The sequence below is a fragment of the Coloeus monedula genome (genome assembly GCF_965178545.1).
Source record: "Coloeus monedula genome assembly, chromosome: 15".
Lineage (NCBI taxonomy): Eukaryota > Metazoa > Chordata > Aves > Passeriformes > Corvidae > Coloeus > Coloeus monedula.
In genome coordinates this window covers 3,489,658-3,504,836 of record NC_138795.1, presented here as the reverse complement: position 1 = coordinate 3,504,836, position 15,179 = coordinate 3,489,658, and the positions used below count along the sequence as shown (strand labels likewise).

Genomic DNA, 15,179 nt, shown 5'->3' with positions numbered 1-15,179 from the left:
CTGCTCCAGGTCCTACAAAAGTGATGTAAGCAAAGTTTGGTGCCAGGGGGACAGGACAGGTTGTGTGAGCTCGGGCTGGAGGAGCAGCAGTGACAGTCAGTCCCTACAGCACTGAATCTACCTCCTAGAGAAATCTGAGAAATGGGTGTTGCTATGGCCTATTTCAAGGTAAAGTTTTAATCATGTTTGCCCTTGGCAAAGCCCTTGGGCTATTGTGGTGCTATTGTAAACCGTCGGCAGCTTAGCACAGTAGGGCTGGACTCACGGCTCCTGGCCCGAGGGCTGGGGCTTCTTGGCCAGCTGATCCCATCCCCCTGGAGCTGGGGCCGGGCTTCAGCACGTGCGACTGAAACAGAACAAGGAGTGACTCTGTTCCTTCAGTTTATGATGGTTTTGAGACTCAAACCAGTGTGCCACTGAGCCCCATGGGGGAGCCCGTGGAGCCACGTGAAGCAAGCAGGCATCCACTACTGCATGTTCTTCGTGTCCGTTTGGTACTGAGCTGGTTTCAGTTTTTGTTTCTTTTTCTGATGTTTCCGAGTTGTTGACTTCAAGGAACTGGGTTTTGTGTATTTTTTTAGACACTGGGAACTTGTTAAAAGGAAAAGCAGCAAGCACTGGGAGGCTCAAGGTGGAGCATGGCTGGAGCTGAGGGTGGCCCCGGCCGGCGTGGTTGGGAGGTGAGATGTGTTGGCAGCAGCGGGAGCAGGTAGGGAGTGGCCCTCCCTGCGAGGGGCCATGGGAGCCTTTCAGCAGTGGCGCTCCCAGCCCTGCATATCCGTGGTGCCGAGCTCACTGCCCCACCAGCCTGCTCGCCCCCCGAGACACTGAACGTGTTGGACGCCATGCCTCATTTTAATGTCCCCTGCCATCCTCCAGCGCTGTGTGCTCTCAGCTGGGGTCCTGGCTGCCAGCTAGCCAAGGGCCCTGGGGAGGGTGGCTGCCCACTGCCCCTTCCTCACTGCCCAGGGACATGGGGAGCCACTCGTGGCAGCAGCCTAAGTTGTGCTGGAGCCATGAGCTGGAGGTTTGCTCGTGGGGGGAACCTTGGTGTGGGCAGCCCCACGCTGCCTTCCTTCCCCTCTGAGGTCTGCTGCCCACAGGGTGGTGGTGAATGGAGGTCCCCTACAGGGTCCTGTTCTGCAGGCTCAGCCAGAGGGAAACACATCAGGAGTCGAGGATCCCAGCCAAGGCAGGGGCCAGCCAGAGCACTGCGGGGGGGACACGGGGGTGCTCAGCCCTGGCCAGGACTCGTCTGTCAGTTGTAAGCAGGAATGCCGGAGCAGGTGAGAGAAAACTACATATTTCCAGCATGTATATTATTTTTAGAAGAGGGAGAGGGGAGAGTCTTGGACCATTGATTACTTTCATTTTGCTCCCCTTAGACTGTTGGCTGTGTATGTGAAACTTATAATGAAAAGAGGGTTGCCCTGCCCAGGTGCTCCCAGAACATGTACTGTAATTCTTTGTATATAGAAGAAAAATTACTGTAAAGTAAAGTTTAACTTTACTCTCGATGTCCTCTTGTGGTTTGTCTTGCTGAGTGGGGGGAGGCAGAGAAGGGAGAGCCCCGGCAGCCTCGCGCGCAGGGGGGACGGCTCAGACCACAATGCATTTTATTTACATTGTACACCTCGAGAGAAGACGCTTAAATAAATCTGCAAAGACTCGAGCATCTCCGAGAGAATAAGTTACCGGCCACTGCTGGGCCACCGCAGCTCCCACACACGCCACAGGTGGCGGGAGGGGGTCCCCAGGGTGACAGTCCATGGATTCCCAGCACTGCACGGCAGCCCTGTGCCGCTCCGTGTGCCAGGACAAGAGCAGTCCGTAGGCTGTGCTGCAGCCAGGCCCCAACAGCTAAAACACAGCAGGTAAAAAACCGGAGGAGTCCGGCACACACCGGCTGCCCATCCGGCAGCAGCAATTCCCTTTTGGCACAGGGGCTCAGTGGTGGCAGCAGCTGTAGAAGTAGGGACTGTTCCTCTGGCCCAGGTTGACGCCTTTGTCCTCTGGAAGAGAGCAGGAGCGGCAGGCTGCTGGCACCTCCATGCCACCAAAGCTGCTGGTCCCAGGTGTGGGCCCCAGCAGGTCCCCTGGGGAGGGTTTGGTGCCCCGTGGAGAAGTGGCAAGGTTCAGGGTCATGGCACAGCTCACAGCCATGGCACATCCCAGGGCGGGAGGCACAGCCAGGCTGAGCATGCCTGGGCAGGGCTGGTGCAGAGCTGAGCCAGTCCTGCAGCCCAATGAGGCTCCTGGCTCCTAGCTGGGTGGATGTGCTGAGCCTGGCCTGAGCAGGAACGAGCAGGATGCTGTGACGGGACCTCAAACTCCATGAGACAGTCCCTGGCACGGAGCCACAGCAGCCCCAGGGGAAGGCCTGCCAGACCCCCAGAGCTCATGCTCTGCACCCTCCCTAGAGGCACAGGAGAGGGTGTCTGGGGAGGGACAGGTCGTGGCTACTCACCTGTCATCACCTGGAAGGCGGAGAAGTTGATGTAGTCCTCGGCCACCTTTTGGAACAGCTCATCTGGGGGGAGAGGAGGCACAGCAGGTGTGGGTGCCCCCCTGCCAGGCAGAGCCCCCAGCCCTGCTCAGCAGGACACAGCCCCAGCGAGGAGCCACTCACCCACGCTTTGGCCCGTTTTACTGGAGGTCTCGAAGAGGTCTGCTTTGATCTCTGAAATGAGGGCCCAGGGTGGCACTTGCTGTAGGTGCAAGATACGGCTCCACGGGCTTGTCTGCCCTCAGAGTCACCCCTTGGGGACAGCTGCTGACAGCAGGCTGGCAGGGACCCAGGGCAGGGCTCCTGGCCCCTTGGCCCAGCTGACCACGTGCCTGCCCATGTCAGGACATGCTGTGCCCAGGGAGGTCCCTGGCAGAGCCGGTGCCTCACCACACAGGGAGTCCTGGTGCCATTGGATCTGCTGTGGGCCCACGGCAAGGGCACAGCTCCTCGTGTGGATGCAGCAGCTCAATCCTCCCTCACTCCCCACCCACTCAATGCTGCATGAGCCCAGGAAGGGCCAGCACGGGCCATACCATCAGCGTAGTCCTGCACATCGTGGAAGTCAACCCCCCGCTTCCTCCTGTCCTCCTCCAGCAGGTCGCTCTTGGTGCCGCACAGGTAGATCCGGCAGCCCTGCAGCAGGAAAAGGGGTGGGAGGGGTGTGCCCACGTCCCCACCACCAGCACCTCTTGCCCCGCAGCGAGGCTTTGCAGCCCCCTGGCCCCCCGTACCTCCTCACAGTTCTGCAGCTCGTTCACCCAGAACTTGGCTCGCTGGAAACTGCCACTGTCAGTGAGGTCTGGGGAGAGGAATCAGGCTCTGCTGACACCGCTCCTCAGTGCCCAACCCATCAGTGTCACCACCACCCCGGGCCCGGACCTCCACAGCCGCCGGCTCCTTCCCCTTCCCATTCTCCGTGCCCTTACCGTAGCAGACGACGGCAGCCCGGGCTCCCCGGTAGTAGATGCGGCTCATGGCCTCATAGCGCTCCGAGCCCGCCGTGTCCTGGGGGCGACAGCGAAGTGCTCAGCAGCTGACAGGGGTCGGAGGGTCTCAGGGATCCCTGAGCCAGGGGGTAGCCAGGGAAGTCAGCGGGGCGCTGGCACAGCCCTTGCCCTTGCACTTACCCAGATGCCCAGGGTCACTGTCTGGTCCCCCACGGACATCACCTTGGCCACAAAAGCGGCTCCAATCGTCTGGAAGTGAAGCGAGAGGAGTGGTAGGAACCGGCCCGGGGATGCGGGGGCATCTGGCCTGGGAACACGGTGGAAACCGGTGCAGGAACGCAGGGGAATTCAGCCCGGGACGTGGAGAGGGAGGGCGAGGAAACGAGGGGACCGACCCGCGGGCGCGGGAGGGATGTGGTGGATCCCAGCCCGGACACGGCGGGGGGACACGAGGGGACGCCGTCCCAGAGACGTGGGTGGCAGCATCCCGGGGACACGGTGGGGAAACGGGGGGACCACGAGCAGGATGCGGGGGTGACACGCGAGGGGTTCATCCCGTGGAGGCTGGGGAGACACGGGGGGCGCCACGCGGGGACGCGCCGCAGCAGCGCGGGGCCGCGCGGTGCCGGTGTGTCACTCACGTTCTGGTAGGGCCCAGCGCGGAAGCGGCCGTGGGCGCAGCGCTCCACGAGACTGCTCTTGCCCACCCCCTCCTGCCCCAGCAGCACCACCTTGGCGTCCACCCGCCTCCCGCTCATCCTCGCGCCGCCGCCGCCGCCGCCGCGGGGCGGGGCCGCACCGGGCGGGGCGGGGCCGGAAGCGGGTGGGGCGGGGCCGGAAGCGGGCGGGGCGTGCCGGAAGTGCGCAGTGCGGGGCGGAAGCGCGCGGCGGGGCGGGGCGCGCGGGCCGCATGGCGGCCGCCCAGCAGGCGCGGGCCTGAGCGGCGGCCCCATGGGGAAATACTGCGCCAGCCTGGGCGTCCTCAAGGGGCCCTGGGACCAGGTGTTCGCCGCCTTCTGGCAGCGCTACCCCAACCCCTACAGGTGCGTCGGGGCCCTCCCCGACCCCCCGCCCCCTTCCGCCGCCCCGGTCCCACCTGGGATTGGTGCCACCCCCCCCCGTCCTCAGCCCAGCCCTTCCCCCGGGGGTCCCGCGGGCTCCAGCCTTCGGGGATGGGTGTCCGCACCACCAGTGCCCAGCGGGCAGCTGGTTCGCCCCTCCCTTAATCCCTCAGTCCCTGATGATTCCCAGCCCCGGGGCAGAGCTGGCGAGGAGCTGGGCTTGATGTTTTCTTGCCCATTTTAGCAAACATGTCCTGACTGAGGACATCGTGCACCGGGAGGTGACGCCGGACCACAAGCTGCTCTCTCGGCGGCTCCTGACCAAGACCAACCGGATGCCGCGTTGGGCAGAGCGCTTCTTCCCAGCCAATGTCGCCCACTCCGTCTACATCCTGGAGGACTCTATCGTGGACCCCAAGAACCGAACCATGACCACATTCACCTGGAACATCAACCACGCTCGCCTCATGGTAGGTGCTGCTGCTGGGCGGGTGCGTGGGGGGTGCAGGGGACCCAGCAGTGCTCACGGCCGGGCTGTGCCTCGTGCAGGTGGTGGAGGAGCGCTGCGAGTACCGGGTGAACCCCGAGAACAGCAACTGGACCGAGGTCAAGCGGGAAGCCTGGGTATCTTCCAGCCTGTTTGGCGTCTCGCGGGCCATCCAGGTGAGCACTGCTCGGGCAGTAAAGCTGCTGCTCCTCCTGCTCTACCCTTTCCTTGTGCTGGTTTTTACACCCTTTCCTTTTGTTCCCCCCCACACCCCTCCCGCATCCTAATAAGCTCTTGAGGCACCCAGAACCATCACTGTGAAAGTCACTGTGACTTTTCAAGCTGGGACAAAGCCCCATGGGCTGTGTGTGACAGACCTCGCACCTTCACTTTTTCCCCTGCAGGAGTTTGGTCTGGCCAGGTTCAAAAGCAACGTGACCAAGAGCACCAAGGGATTTGAATACGTGCTAGCAAGAATGCAAGGTGGGCACCAAGGGCAGGCTGGGGCTGACCGGGACGGGTCTCTTGGAGTTAGAGGTCACACTGGCTGGAACTCCAGCCCACGGGCAGGCTGTGGCTTGAACTAATCTGACTGTGAAACCCTCACCCTTTGCCTTTGCCCCTGTGCCTTGGCACAGCCTGCTCTTGCTGAGTGGAGCAGGCCAGCAGTGATTGCAGGGCTGGGCAAGGGTGGAGTGCAGGCAGGAGGGGATGGAACATGGCAACAGTCACGTGCTTGTGGTTCCCCTTTGCAACGTGCCCTGACGTGCTGGGGTCAGGGACGCCGGGCTCATCTTCCTCCCTGCGTGGGGAAGTGCCTCGGTGGCAGGGCCGGTCTAGCCAGCACTCCTGTGGGGTTAATAGCTTCCATGTTATAGGAGAAACTCCATCCAAAACACTGGTGGAGACAGCCAAGGAAGCGACTGAGAAAGCCAAGGAAACAGCTCTGGCTGCTACGGAGAAAGCCAAGGACCTGGCGAGCAAGGCAGCCACCAAGAAGAAGCAGTATGTGTGAGGGGCCAGCTGCACCAGGACAGATAGGAGACTCCTTAAATTTTATATTTTTAAAGAAACTGTACAAGTCTGACAATCAGCTGCTGTTTGACCCTTTCTGAGATGTAATTATCATTAAAGAATCTACTCCCACCCATGATTTGGCTGAGGCTGGCCTGGCTAGAGCAGAGCCCAGTGCTGCTTTCCACTCTGGGGGTCCAGCCCTCTGTAGGGAAGACACAGGCCAGGGTTTTACCAAGTGCCTTTACTATAAAGTGTCAGATCTGTACAAGAGAGCGGGGTGGCTGCGGGAGCATGAAGGCAGGTTGCTTAATGCACTTGTTTCCCCTTCCTGGCTCTCCAGGGGCAAGGAGAGCCTTCCTGTAGTCGTGTCTGCAGTGGGCAGCACCACCCCATACCCACGCCAGGCAGCCCCCAGACTGCCTGGGGACGCACAGGGGGAGGCAGGAGGATGTCCCTGTGGCAGCTGGGCCTTCTTCCAGCACCTCTTCCAGCGCTTTGCGGTGCACAGCCGGTGCCACAGTGCAGTGCCAGCCCCATGCACCCAGTGCCACAGCCAGTGCTACCCAGCTGTGGGGGGTAAAGCCAGACTCTTGCCCCACCTGTGGCCCCTTACCCTGGCAGCTGTGACGAGGCTGGCAGAGGCTGGGTTTCTGGCAGGAAGGAGGCAGGCAGGCAGTGCTGGGAAGGCAGTGGGCACCGTCAGGATGCAGGGCTGTGGGGGCTGGAGTAGCTGTGGTCCCTCCCGGTGCCAAAGCTGGGCAGCAGGTCCCCGCTGAACACCACGCCATCCACCTCTACCTCGGCATCCTCTGGGCACCGGGGGGAGGCCGGGTCAGGCCCTTGGCTGCTTTCCCTCCCTTCCCACCCTCGTTCTTTCTTTCCCCTCTCTTACCTCCCTCGGAGGGCTCTGAGAGCTGGGACGAGTCCAGGCTGTCGGCCCGTGCTCGTTCCCCGTCGGTGGGCAAGAGCAACAATTCCAGCCGCCGCTGCAGGCTCCGCTGCTGGTCCCGCAACCGGTCCTTGGCCTTTCGTGCCCTCAGCTCCTGCTCCTCCAGCCTCTGTGGGGACCCGGTGAGCCATGAGCTGGGCAGCCCTGTTGCTACACAGGAGCCCCCGAGCGGTGCCGGGGCCACCACCCCCTCTCACCTGGATGTGAAGCCGGGCACGGTGCAAGAGGCTCAGCGTGGTGGAACGGGACGGTCCCGCGCCCAGCGGCACCTGCTGCTTCAGCCGCTCCAGGCAGCACCGGAGCTGGGCTCTCCTGCGGCCGGGCAGGGAGGGAGCGACACGGGGGGTCAGCGACACAGCGGCACGGGCTCTACCACCCCCTGCCCCGCCGCTCTCCCCCCACGCCCCCGTACCTGTGCTTCTCCAGCGCGTTGTGCACCGACCTGCGGAAGACACCCCGGTGAGCAACACCGTCGCCACCGGCCGCCGCCATCCACTCACCCATCCACTCGCCCACCGCTTACCTGACGCTGCCCACGGCCCGGCGCGACGGCGCAGGGCAGATCGCGGCGTAGCCGTGCTCGGCCTCGGCCAGGCCGAGCGGGTAGCGGTGCTCGCGGTGCTCCCGGTGCTCGCGGTGCTCCCGGTGCTCCAGGAACTCGGCCGCCTGGAGCAGCACCTGGATGCTGGTGGCTGCGGGCTCCATGGCGGGAGGGGGGGGCCGCGAGCCGCGCGCCCATTGGCTGCGGGGCGCCCCGCGCCGCTGACGTCACCCCGGCGGGCAAACAAATTCAGGCGGGAAAGCGCGTGCTTCAAATTTGAATCGGCGGGAGGGGACGGCGCGGGCCACGCCCCCCCGCGCGCCAGGCCACGCCCCCTACCGGGCCACGCCCCCTCGGTCTTTGGGCAATTGTCGCACATTGGCCACGCCCCCCCGGCACGGTGCGCGCTCCCGTGGCCGCCCGGTGACGCGCGGGGCCCGGGTCGCCCGTTTCCGCCCATGCGAGCCGGACGGGAGCCCGCACGCCCTGCTGCCCCCAGCCCCTCGTTCTCCACCCTACCGAGTCCACGGGTGGCCCCAGACCGGCCGCGCCCACCAGCTCCCCGGCAATCGCCGCGGCCCAGAGAGACGGGTTTATCTTTTTATTAAAATCCATCGGGCGGAGGCGATGGGGAGGGAAGGGGAGCGCCGGGCCCCACGGGCACCGCACGGCACGGCACGGCACGGGCGGCCCCGGAGCACCCGCTGTCATGTGAGGGCTGTTTGCACCTTCTCAGACCAGGCCCCGGGGGGAGACTCTGCCCCGGGCCCAACAGCAGCCAAAGTTCACCTGAAAAAAAACCACCACGAAGCACATTTCCAGCCGGGGGGGGGCGGGGGGGCAGGTGCACGGCAGCAGCAGGCAGCTCACCGAAAGCAGAGCAGGCCACGGTGCATCAGGAGAGGCGGTCCTGCGCCCACCATCACTCCGCATGGGCTGCCGCCGTGTGTGGGGTCCTGCCCCTGTGCATCGGGAGAAGCCTAGCACCATGTGGGGGTCCTGCCGCCATGCCCACCAAGCTCCAAGAAGAGTCACGGGGCTGAGGTGCTCCCCGGCAGCCCCAGAGCAGCCCTGGGCACCCAGTTGTGTGGCCTCCTATGATGCAGATCTGGCAGAGGGGCTCTCACTGGCTCCGGGCGCAGCGGGATGTGGGTGGGAGGTGTGTGGTGTAGCAGTGGGTGCAAACACGTACGGGTTTGGTCTGGCCATAGTGGGGCAGCACTGCAGTATTCGGTGAGCAGCGGGCACAGAAGATCTGCCGGGAGACCAGAGAGGGGCTGAGCAGAGCCAGGTCCCTTGGGGAACCCCACATGCCCCATCCCAACCCCATCCTACCTTCCCACAGCTGCGGCAGTGGTGCCGGCGGCGTAGCAGGGTGAAGGGCGAGCGGCAGGCAGAGCACTGGCAGCATGTGCTGTCTGGCACCCACTCGGGCAGGCGGCGGGTGCCTGCTGGGCAAAACACACTGGTAAACACCCCTCAGCCTGGCTCCCCTCACAGCCAGAGCCCCGAAGGCAGGATGGGGCAGGACCAGCCCCAGCCTCACACCCTGTCCCAGAGCCATGGCACCTGGGCAGCCCCTTACCTGCCCTCCGGAGTCCGGCAGCCTCTGCGGGGCTGGAGCACAGTGGGCAGTCGGCTACGCGAGGAGCATCTGCCACGCTGGAGTCACCATCCTTCTCTTCTGCAGGGACAAGGGTTGTGTTGGTCCGGCCAAACTGGAGCCGGGCACTTTGGCCACGTTTTTCCCAAGCCTAGGGCTGTGGCCTTGTCTCACCAGGGATGGGCGATGGGCAGGGCAGAGAGGAGCAGTCCCTGGGGATTACTCACTGCTGTCACTCTGTTCCTCCGAGGGCTCCACCTGTGAGCACACGATCTTGAAGACTGTTTTCAAGATGCTTCGCATGTCACTGGCAAAGTTGGTCTGGAGCTGATCAGCCACCCCTGCACCGGGAAGGTGGGGGGTCAGGGTGCTGGGGGTCAGGGTGCTGGGGGGTTGGCTTGGGGGTCACTCACCTGAGATGCAGACGAAGAGGGTGTGCAGCATGTCCTTGGTGCTGCTGTAGCGGGAGCGCAGCTCCGAGCAGCGGGCACCTGGGGTGGCATCAACCCTCATCTCTGGGCTGCTCCCGAGGGGCTGGGGGCTGTGCAGGGGCGCGGTGACCATTACACCAGGGATGGTATGAGATATCCCTGTCCCAGTGGACAGGGATTTGCCATCTTGGCCCTGTTCCCTGCCCGCCGCACACCCCCGCTGCCCATCGGTGCCCAGCTCATCCACTGCACTGGGGGGTCCCAGTCGCGTCGTGCAGGCCGGCGGTGGTGGGGTGGCATGAGGGACCTCCAGAAGACTGAAGGGAGCAGGGGGGTCCACACTGGGCACAACTGCCCCCCAAGCTGGGGGGGCATCTGGACTGCAGGGATCCTCCTGTTCGGCTGTGCACAGGCTCCTCTCCAGCAAGCAGAGCTCCTCTGCTGACAGCACCTGCAGCAGGTCCCTGTGGTGAGGGGTCAGCGTCAGCCCCATGTCACGGCCCTACTGCTGCCCCACAGCCCCACCCATCACCCCCCACTGCGCACCTGATCTTCTTTAGGAGGTTGTAGAAGGGGCTGAAGACCCGAGACATCTCCTCAGGGCTCCGCTCCAGGCTGAGGGGACCCTCGGGGTAAATGAGGAGACCACTGCAAGGGGACGGAGGCCAATTCATGTTGGGGGTTGCCTGGGACCCCAACTCCCCAGCTGGGGAGAAGGGGCTGGTACAGGGCAGGGAATCCTTCTCTAGGGGCTGCACCCACCTGATAATGGCCAGGCGAGGGATGGTGAACATCAGCAGCGGTTCATAGCCATCAATCATCTCCTGGGTCAGGTAGCCCAGTTGCAGGGCTCTGGGGACACACAGACACCCTTACGGTGGATCTGAGCCTCAGGATGCTGCCCATCATTGGGGCTGGAGTCCCTGCAGCCACCACCTGACACACAGTGCCCCTCACTCACCTTTCCACCGTCTCACAAAAGAGCACAACGATTTCCTGCTGCCTGTAGATCTCATCAGGAGACTTCACTGCCACCAGTGAGGACACGTAGCTGGAGAGATGGGGAGACTGTGAGGCCCCTATAGTCCTGGCACAGCCCACCATGACCCCAGAACCCTAACCCTGCCCCCTACCTCAGCTCAAACTCTGCAAATAGCCAGTCGAATTGGATGAGCGCAGCCCGGACAGGCTCTGGGTAGGAGTTGGGTTGGCTCAGGCTCTGCTCCCGCAGCACCGTCCGGACCAGCTCCAAGCTGCACAGCAGATTCCTGGCCTGGGGCCTCAGCTGTGCCCCATCTGACTCCTCCACCTCCAGGAAGGTCCCAGCCAGGAGGCACTGCCGGGATAGGGACTGTCAGGAGCCAGCACCCAAGGTAGTGCCTAACCCCAGGGTCAGCTCACGGTGGGGTGTCCATCGCCCCAGGGAGCTGGACCGCCCAGACAGCATCCCCGGGCTCACCTCGGCAGCAAACAGCATGTGGTTCCCCAAGTTGTCCACCAAGAGCTCCTCGGGGAACTTGACCAGGTAGTCACGGCTGTGCCGCTGTGTGGGAATGCACTCTTCCATGATCCGCTCCAGGACGGCCAGCAGGTGAGCCTGGGGAGGGCAGGGGTGTCACCCGCGGCTTCCCGAAGGGACTGAGTCACACCGGAATCCGGGCTGTCCCTGTACCTGGCTGAGGTGGAGCTGGTTGAGGAGCACCAGGTACTGCTGCGGATCCAGTTCGGCATCCAGCCCGTTGATCTCAGCCACCACCCGTGTCACCCTCTCGTCGGCAAAGAAGAACTGGGAGAGCAGGCGTGGGTCGGAGCGCTGAGGGGAGAGCAGCGGGGTGATGGTGGAAGCACCCCGCATCTCCATGGGCTGCGTCAGCGGGATCCCAAATCTCCCATTCCCACAGTCACGGAAGGATCGGACCCCACGGATCCACAAACACCTACTCGGGACCGTACTTGGGACCTCCCACGGCAGCTCTGGCTTCTCCCGGGGAGCGCCGCCCTCCCCACCCACCCGTGCCTCAGTTTCCCCGGGGGCAGAGCAGGATGAACAAGCTCAGCCGCATCCCGGCAGCTTTGGCACGGATCCGTGCGCGGCTGTAAACACCGGGAAAGGTCCTCCGGAGTCCCCCCGCTTCCTCCTCCCGCTTCACCCCGAGGGACCCCCGCCGCCCCCCTGCGCCCGGGATCGGCGGAGCCCCTGGACGGCCCCGACGGGGCCGTCCAGGGGCTCCGCCGATCCCGGGCGCAGGGAGGGCGGCCCCGGTGTGACTCCCCCCGGTCTCACCTTTGGTCGGCGGAGCCATCGGCGGAGGGCAGCGGGCAGCATGGCGCGTCCCGCAGCTCTGCCGCCGCCCGGCTCCCCGCGCCCGCCGCTCGCTGACGGGGCGGGTCGGCACCGGGCACCGCCCGGGGGGCGGATCGGAGCGGTGTCCGCCCAGTCCCGGCACCGGGACGACCCGTCCGCTCCTCGACGGACCGGTTCTTTGTGATGGGAAGGGTGAGGGTGCGTCTCCCGCGGGGCGGGATGGGTTTTACCGCTGGCTTTCCTTCCCGGTCTCTGTTCCTGTCTCAAATTCCCGACTGCATCCCCGGCTATGCTCCCCCCGGTTCTTCTCTCCCCGCAGACCAACCTTCCGGGGACAGGGACATGCCAGCGCTTCCCACGGCCCCCCCCCCCCCGAGCATTCCCGGAGTGATGTGGGGCAGCAGGAGAGGCACCCGCAGGCACCTTTGCTGTGCAGGGCATAGGGTGCGCAGCAGGATAATGGAGTGGGAAGGGGGTAAAGTGGCCCCTCGGTAGGAGAAAGAGAAACCAAGTGGCCAAGAAGAGGTCCCGGGGGTCACTCGGGGTGTTGGGCACAGCAAACTGCCCCGGCTGTGCCAAAGGACGTGTTTGCTCCAGATCTGGCGCTGCTGGGCGCAGGATGTGGGTGCCGATAATTCAGGTGGCTGAAAGCCTAATGGGGTGGATTCATGGGTAAAAAATCCGTGGAGGATGGTTGAACAAACACGGTGGCGGCACCTCCTTGGCTTCAGAAAGTCTCTGAGTCATGGCAGTGCCCAGGCTGTGCCGGACGAGTGCAGGTGTGGGACTGTCCCTGGTGTTGGGGCTCCGTGTGCACCCCTCGGACTCAGGCTCTGTTTTCAGCCATGTCCTGGTTCCCATGGATGAGGATCCCTGTGCAAACAATGAGACTGGAGCCCTGCTTGTCCCAGAGGTCCAAGCAGATCTGGGCACCGTAATATAAGAAGGACATAAATCTCTTAGAGAGTGTCCAAAGGAGGCTGCAAAGAGCCTAGAGGGGAAGTCACATGAGGAGCTGCTGAAGTCCCTCGGTCTGTTCAGCCTGGAGAAGAGACTGAGGAGAGATCTCATTACGGGCTGCACCTTTCTCAGGAGGGGCAGCCAAGGGGCAGCTCCAATCCCTGCTCTCCGTGGTAGTGACAGGACCCGAGGGAATGGCTGGAGCTGTGTCATGGGAAGTTTGGTTGGATATTAGGAAAAGGTTCTTCAACCAAAGGGTGGTCGGGCACTGAACAGGCTCTCCAGGGAAATGGTCATGGCTCCAAGCCTGCCAGAGCTCCAGGAGTGTTTGGACAACGCTCTCAGGCACAGGGTGGGATTCTTGGGGTTGTCCTGTGCAGGGCCAGGAATCATAAAATAGTGTGGAAGGAACCTTAAAGATCATCTCGTTCCATCCCTCTGCCATGCACAGGGACACCTTCCACTGTCCCAGGTCGCTCCAAACCCCATCCGACCTGGCCTTGAACACTCCCAGGGATGGGGCAGCCACAGTTTCTCCGGCCAACCTGTGCCAGGGCCTCCCCACCCTCACAGGGAAGACTTTTTTTCCTAATATCTAATCCAATCCTTCTCTCTTTCAGTCTGAGCCCCAGCAGTTGCACTCCGATGATCCAGCTGGGGGTACGATCACGACCCACCCCCGATCTCGGTTGTGCACCGGCGCCTTTGGGACCCGCGGGAGCCTCGGGCGGCGGGGGCGGGTTCGGGACTCGAACTCGCTGCGCTGCCGCCACTCCCCCCGTCCGCCAGGGGGCGGGCTCTGCCCTCTCGCAAGATGGCGGCGGCGGCTTCACCTCACCGAGCGTTCCCCCCTCCCTCCCTCCCTCCTTCCCACGGGCAGGGGCCGGACGGGCCGCGCCGCCATATTGGCTGTTGTCCTGGCTGCGGCGGGCTCGCCATGACTCGCCGGCGGAACAAGGCGGCAACGGCGGCAACGGCGGCGGCAGCGGCGGCGGCAGGTGGCTCCGGGCCTCGCCGTGACAGGGTGGCGGGTCCCGACGTCGGGCCTCCCCCGCCGCCACCACCACCACCGGAACCGCCCGCCCCGCCTGAGGTGGCGGCGGCGGCGGGCAGCGGCGGGGAGTCGGGCAGAGGCAGCGCGCAGGTACCGGGGTAGCGCTGCGGAGGGCACGGGGCTGGCTCCGAGCGGGGTTCAGCCTGGGCGGGGTGGGGCCCTGTCCCTTGTACCCCATCCCCCCCGGGCCCTGCCCCATCCCCGCGCCGACCCCCGACTCGGAGCATCCCTGCGGATGGGGCTCGGAGCGTTCCCACAGCGCTCCGCGGGAGGGCCCAGCCCTGCCACAGCCCTGCCACAGCCCTGCCACTGGGCGATGGCAGGTGGCTCCAGCATCCTCATTCAGCGCGCGTCTGGCTGCCTGACATCCCTGCTGGACACACCTGGCTGCCTCCACCTGCTCCGGGTTGTGGGCAGGGAGCCGGGGGTGGGCGCCGGCTGTGGATGTGCTGGGTGGATTGGGGACAGTCGTGGTGTCACCAGCCGTGGTGTCACTCGCTGTGGTGGCTGTGTCATCTGAGACGCGGGGTGGCCTGGCTGCCCCCCCCTCGCCGTGGGTGGGCAGAGGGGCTGTGCCCCCACTCTGCTCTCCTTGGCCTCTGACCTTTGCTTCACCTTGAGCCTGCAGACGCCATCTGTTTGGCAGCAGTAGTTCAATGCACGGCTCATTGTGGCAGGGCCCCGCTGCGCCGGCAGACAATGGGGGCCCCCTCGCCCGCGCCACGCCGGGCTCGTCACGGCTGTCAGGGCTCCAACGAGCCCGAGGGATGCAGCCCAGCTCCTGCAGGGAAGCTCCAACCTGGCTGTGCCTGTGCGGGGAGAGCGTGAGGCAGCACAGGGGGCTGCACCCCACCCTGGTGCATCGGCGCCGCTGGCTGTGCAGAACAAAGAGGCGGGAGAGAGGGCTTGGGGCTCTTGGGTGACATGGTGGGGGCATCTGTGATGGGCGAGGAGGGAGAGCTGAGGCTGCCATACCCACTCTTAATATCCCTGTGTGGGATTTCTGTGGGTTTTGCTTTGCCATGCAAGTTCCGTCAGTCTCACTCTACCAGAGGTGATGGTGGGAGTTGCTGGTGGCTTCTCAGCCTTGGCTGGTGGCAGGGCTGGCTCTTTGGCATGCTGTGATCTTCCAAGAAGTCCAAAACACTCCCAGCTGGCACATGGCAGGTTGGCAGCAGCTGGGCAGCCTGAGGCTGCTGTGCTCCAGTGGGAGAAGGTGCAGTGCCACATACAGCCTGCAAGAATTTCCCTGGTTTGGTGTCAGCGTCCTGAGGTCTCCTTCACTGCCTCATCTGCCCCACATCTGTGCCGGATC

The 15,179-nt window shown here is 64.3% G+C and overlaps 4 protein-coding genes across 4 annotated transcripts; 1 reads left to right on the top strand and 3 right to left on the bottom strand.

Moving 5' to 3' along the window:
- Window positions 1-1,593: 1,593 nt before the first annotated feature.
- RAB24 (RAB24, member RAS oncogene family) lies at window positions 1,594-4,249 on the bottom strand. The gene is made up of 8 exons (XM_082291565.1): window positions 4,098-4,249; window positions 3,637-3,705; window positions 3,436-3,514; window positions 3,241-3,308; window positions 3,043-3,142; window positions 2,630-2,680; window positions 2,468-2,530; window positions 1,594-2,012 (listed from the first exon to the last, which is right to left on the bottom strand). The coding sequence occupies exons 1-8, from the start codon at window positions 4,212-4,214 to the stop codon at window positions 1,948-1,950; spliced, it is 612 nt and encodes a 203-aa protein (XP_082147691.1). The 5' UTR covers window positions 4,215-4,249; the 3' UTR covers window positions 1,594-1,947.
- An 86-nt stretch (window positions 4,250-4,335) lies between these two features.
- Window positions 4,336-6,154, top strand: PRELID1 (PRELI domain containing 1). Its single transcript, XM_082291605.1, has 5 exons — window positions 4,336-4,499; window positions 4,762-4,987; window positions 5,067-5,180; window positions 5,409-5,487; window positions 5,883-6,154. The coding sequence occupies exons 1-5, from the start codon at window positions 4,408-4,410 to the stop codon at window positions 6,017-6,019; spliced, it is 648 nt and encodes a 215-aa protein (XP_082147731.1). The 5' UTR covers window positions 4,336-4,407; the 3' UTR covers window positions 6,020-6,154.
- A 566-nt stretch (window positions 6,155-6,720) lies between these two features.
- On the bottom strand, window positions 6,721-7,675 carry MXD3 (MAX dimerization protein 3; the record flags this gene model as incomplete). Its single annotated transcript, XM_082291772.1, has 5 exons — window positions 6,721-6,830; window positions 6,914-7,079; window positions 7,168-7,282; window positions 7,383-7,412; window positions 7,494-7,675. 5 exons carry the CDS (start codon window positions 7,673-7,675, stop codon window positions 6,721-6,723), a joined length of 603 nt encoding a protein of 200 aa, XP_082147898.1.
- Window positions 7,676-8,634: 959 nt separating this feature from the next.
- LOC309578660 (lateral signaling target protein 2 homolog) lies at window positions 8,635-11,406 on the bottom strand (the record flags this gene model as incomplete). The annotated part of the gene is made up of 11 exons (XM_082291424.1): window positions 8,635-8,766; window positions 8,847-8,959; window positions 9,097-9,195; window positions 9,342-9,455; window positions 9,528-10,009; window positions 10,092-10,193; window positions 10,308-10,397; window positions 10,507-10,596; window positions 10,679-10,881; window positions 11,005-11,142; window positions 11,218-11,406. The coding sequence occupies 11 exons, from the start codon at window positions 11,404-11,406 to the stop codon at window positions 8,635-8,637; spliced, it is 1,752 nt and encodes a 583-aa protein (XP_082147550.1).
- Between the last annotated feature and the right edge of the window lie 3,773 nt (window positions 11,407-15,179).

Coding starts and splice junctions, on each gene's coding strand:
- RAB24 (XM_082291565.1), bottom strand. CDS start 4,214: ATGAGCGGGAGGCGGGTGGACGCCAAGGTGGTGCTGCTGGGGCAGGAG. Junction 3,309..3,435: donor GGCTGCCGTCGTCTGCTACG/GTAAGGGCACGG, acceptor TCCTCTCCCCAG/ACCTCACTGACAGTGGCAGT. Junction 3,143..3,240: donor AGCTGCAGAACTGTGAGGAG/GTACGGGGGGCC, acceptor TTCCTGCTGCAG/GGCTGCCGGATCTACCTGTG.
- PRELID1 (XM_082291605.1), top strand. CDS start 4,408: ATGGGGAAATACTGCGCCAGCCTGGGCGTCCTCAAGGGGCCCTGGGAC. Junction 4,988..5,066: donor TCAACCACGCTCGCCTCATG/GTAGGTGCTGCT, acceptor TGCCTCGTGCAG/GTGGTGGAGGAGCGCTGCGA. Junction 5,181..5,408: donor GCGTCTCGCGGGCCATCCAG/GTGAGCACTGCT, acceptor TTTCCCCTGCAG/GAGTTTGGTCTGGCCAGGTT.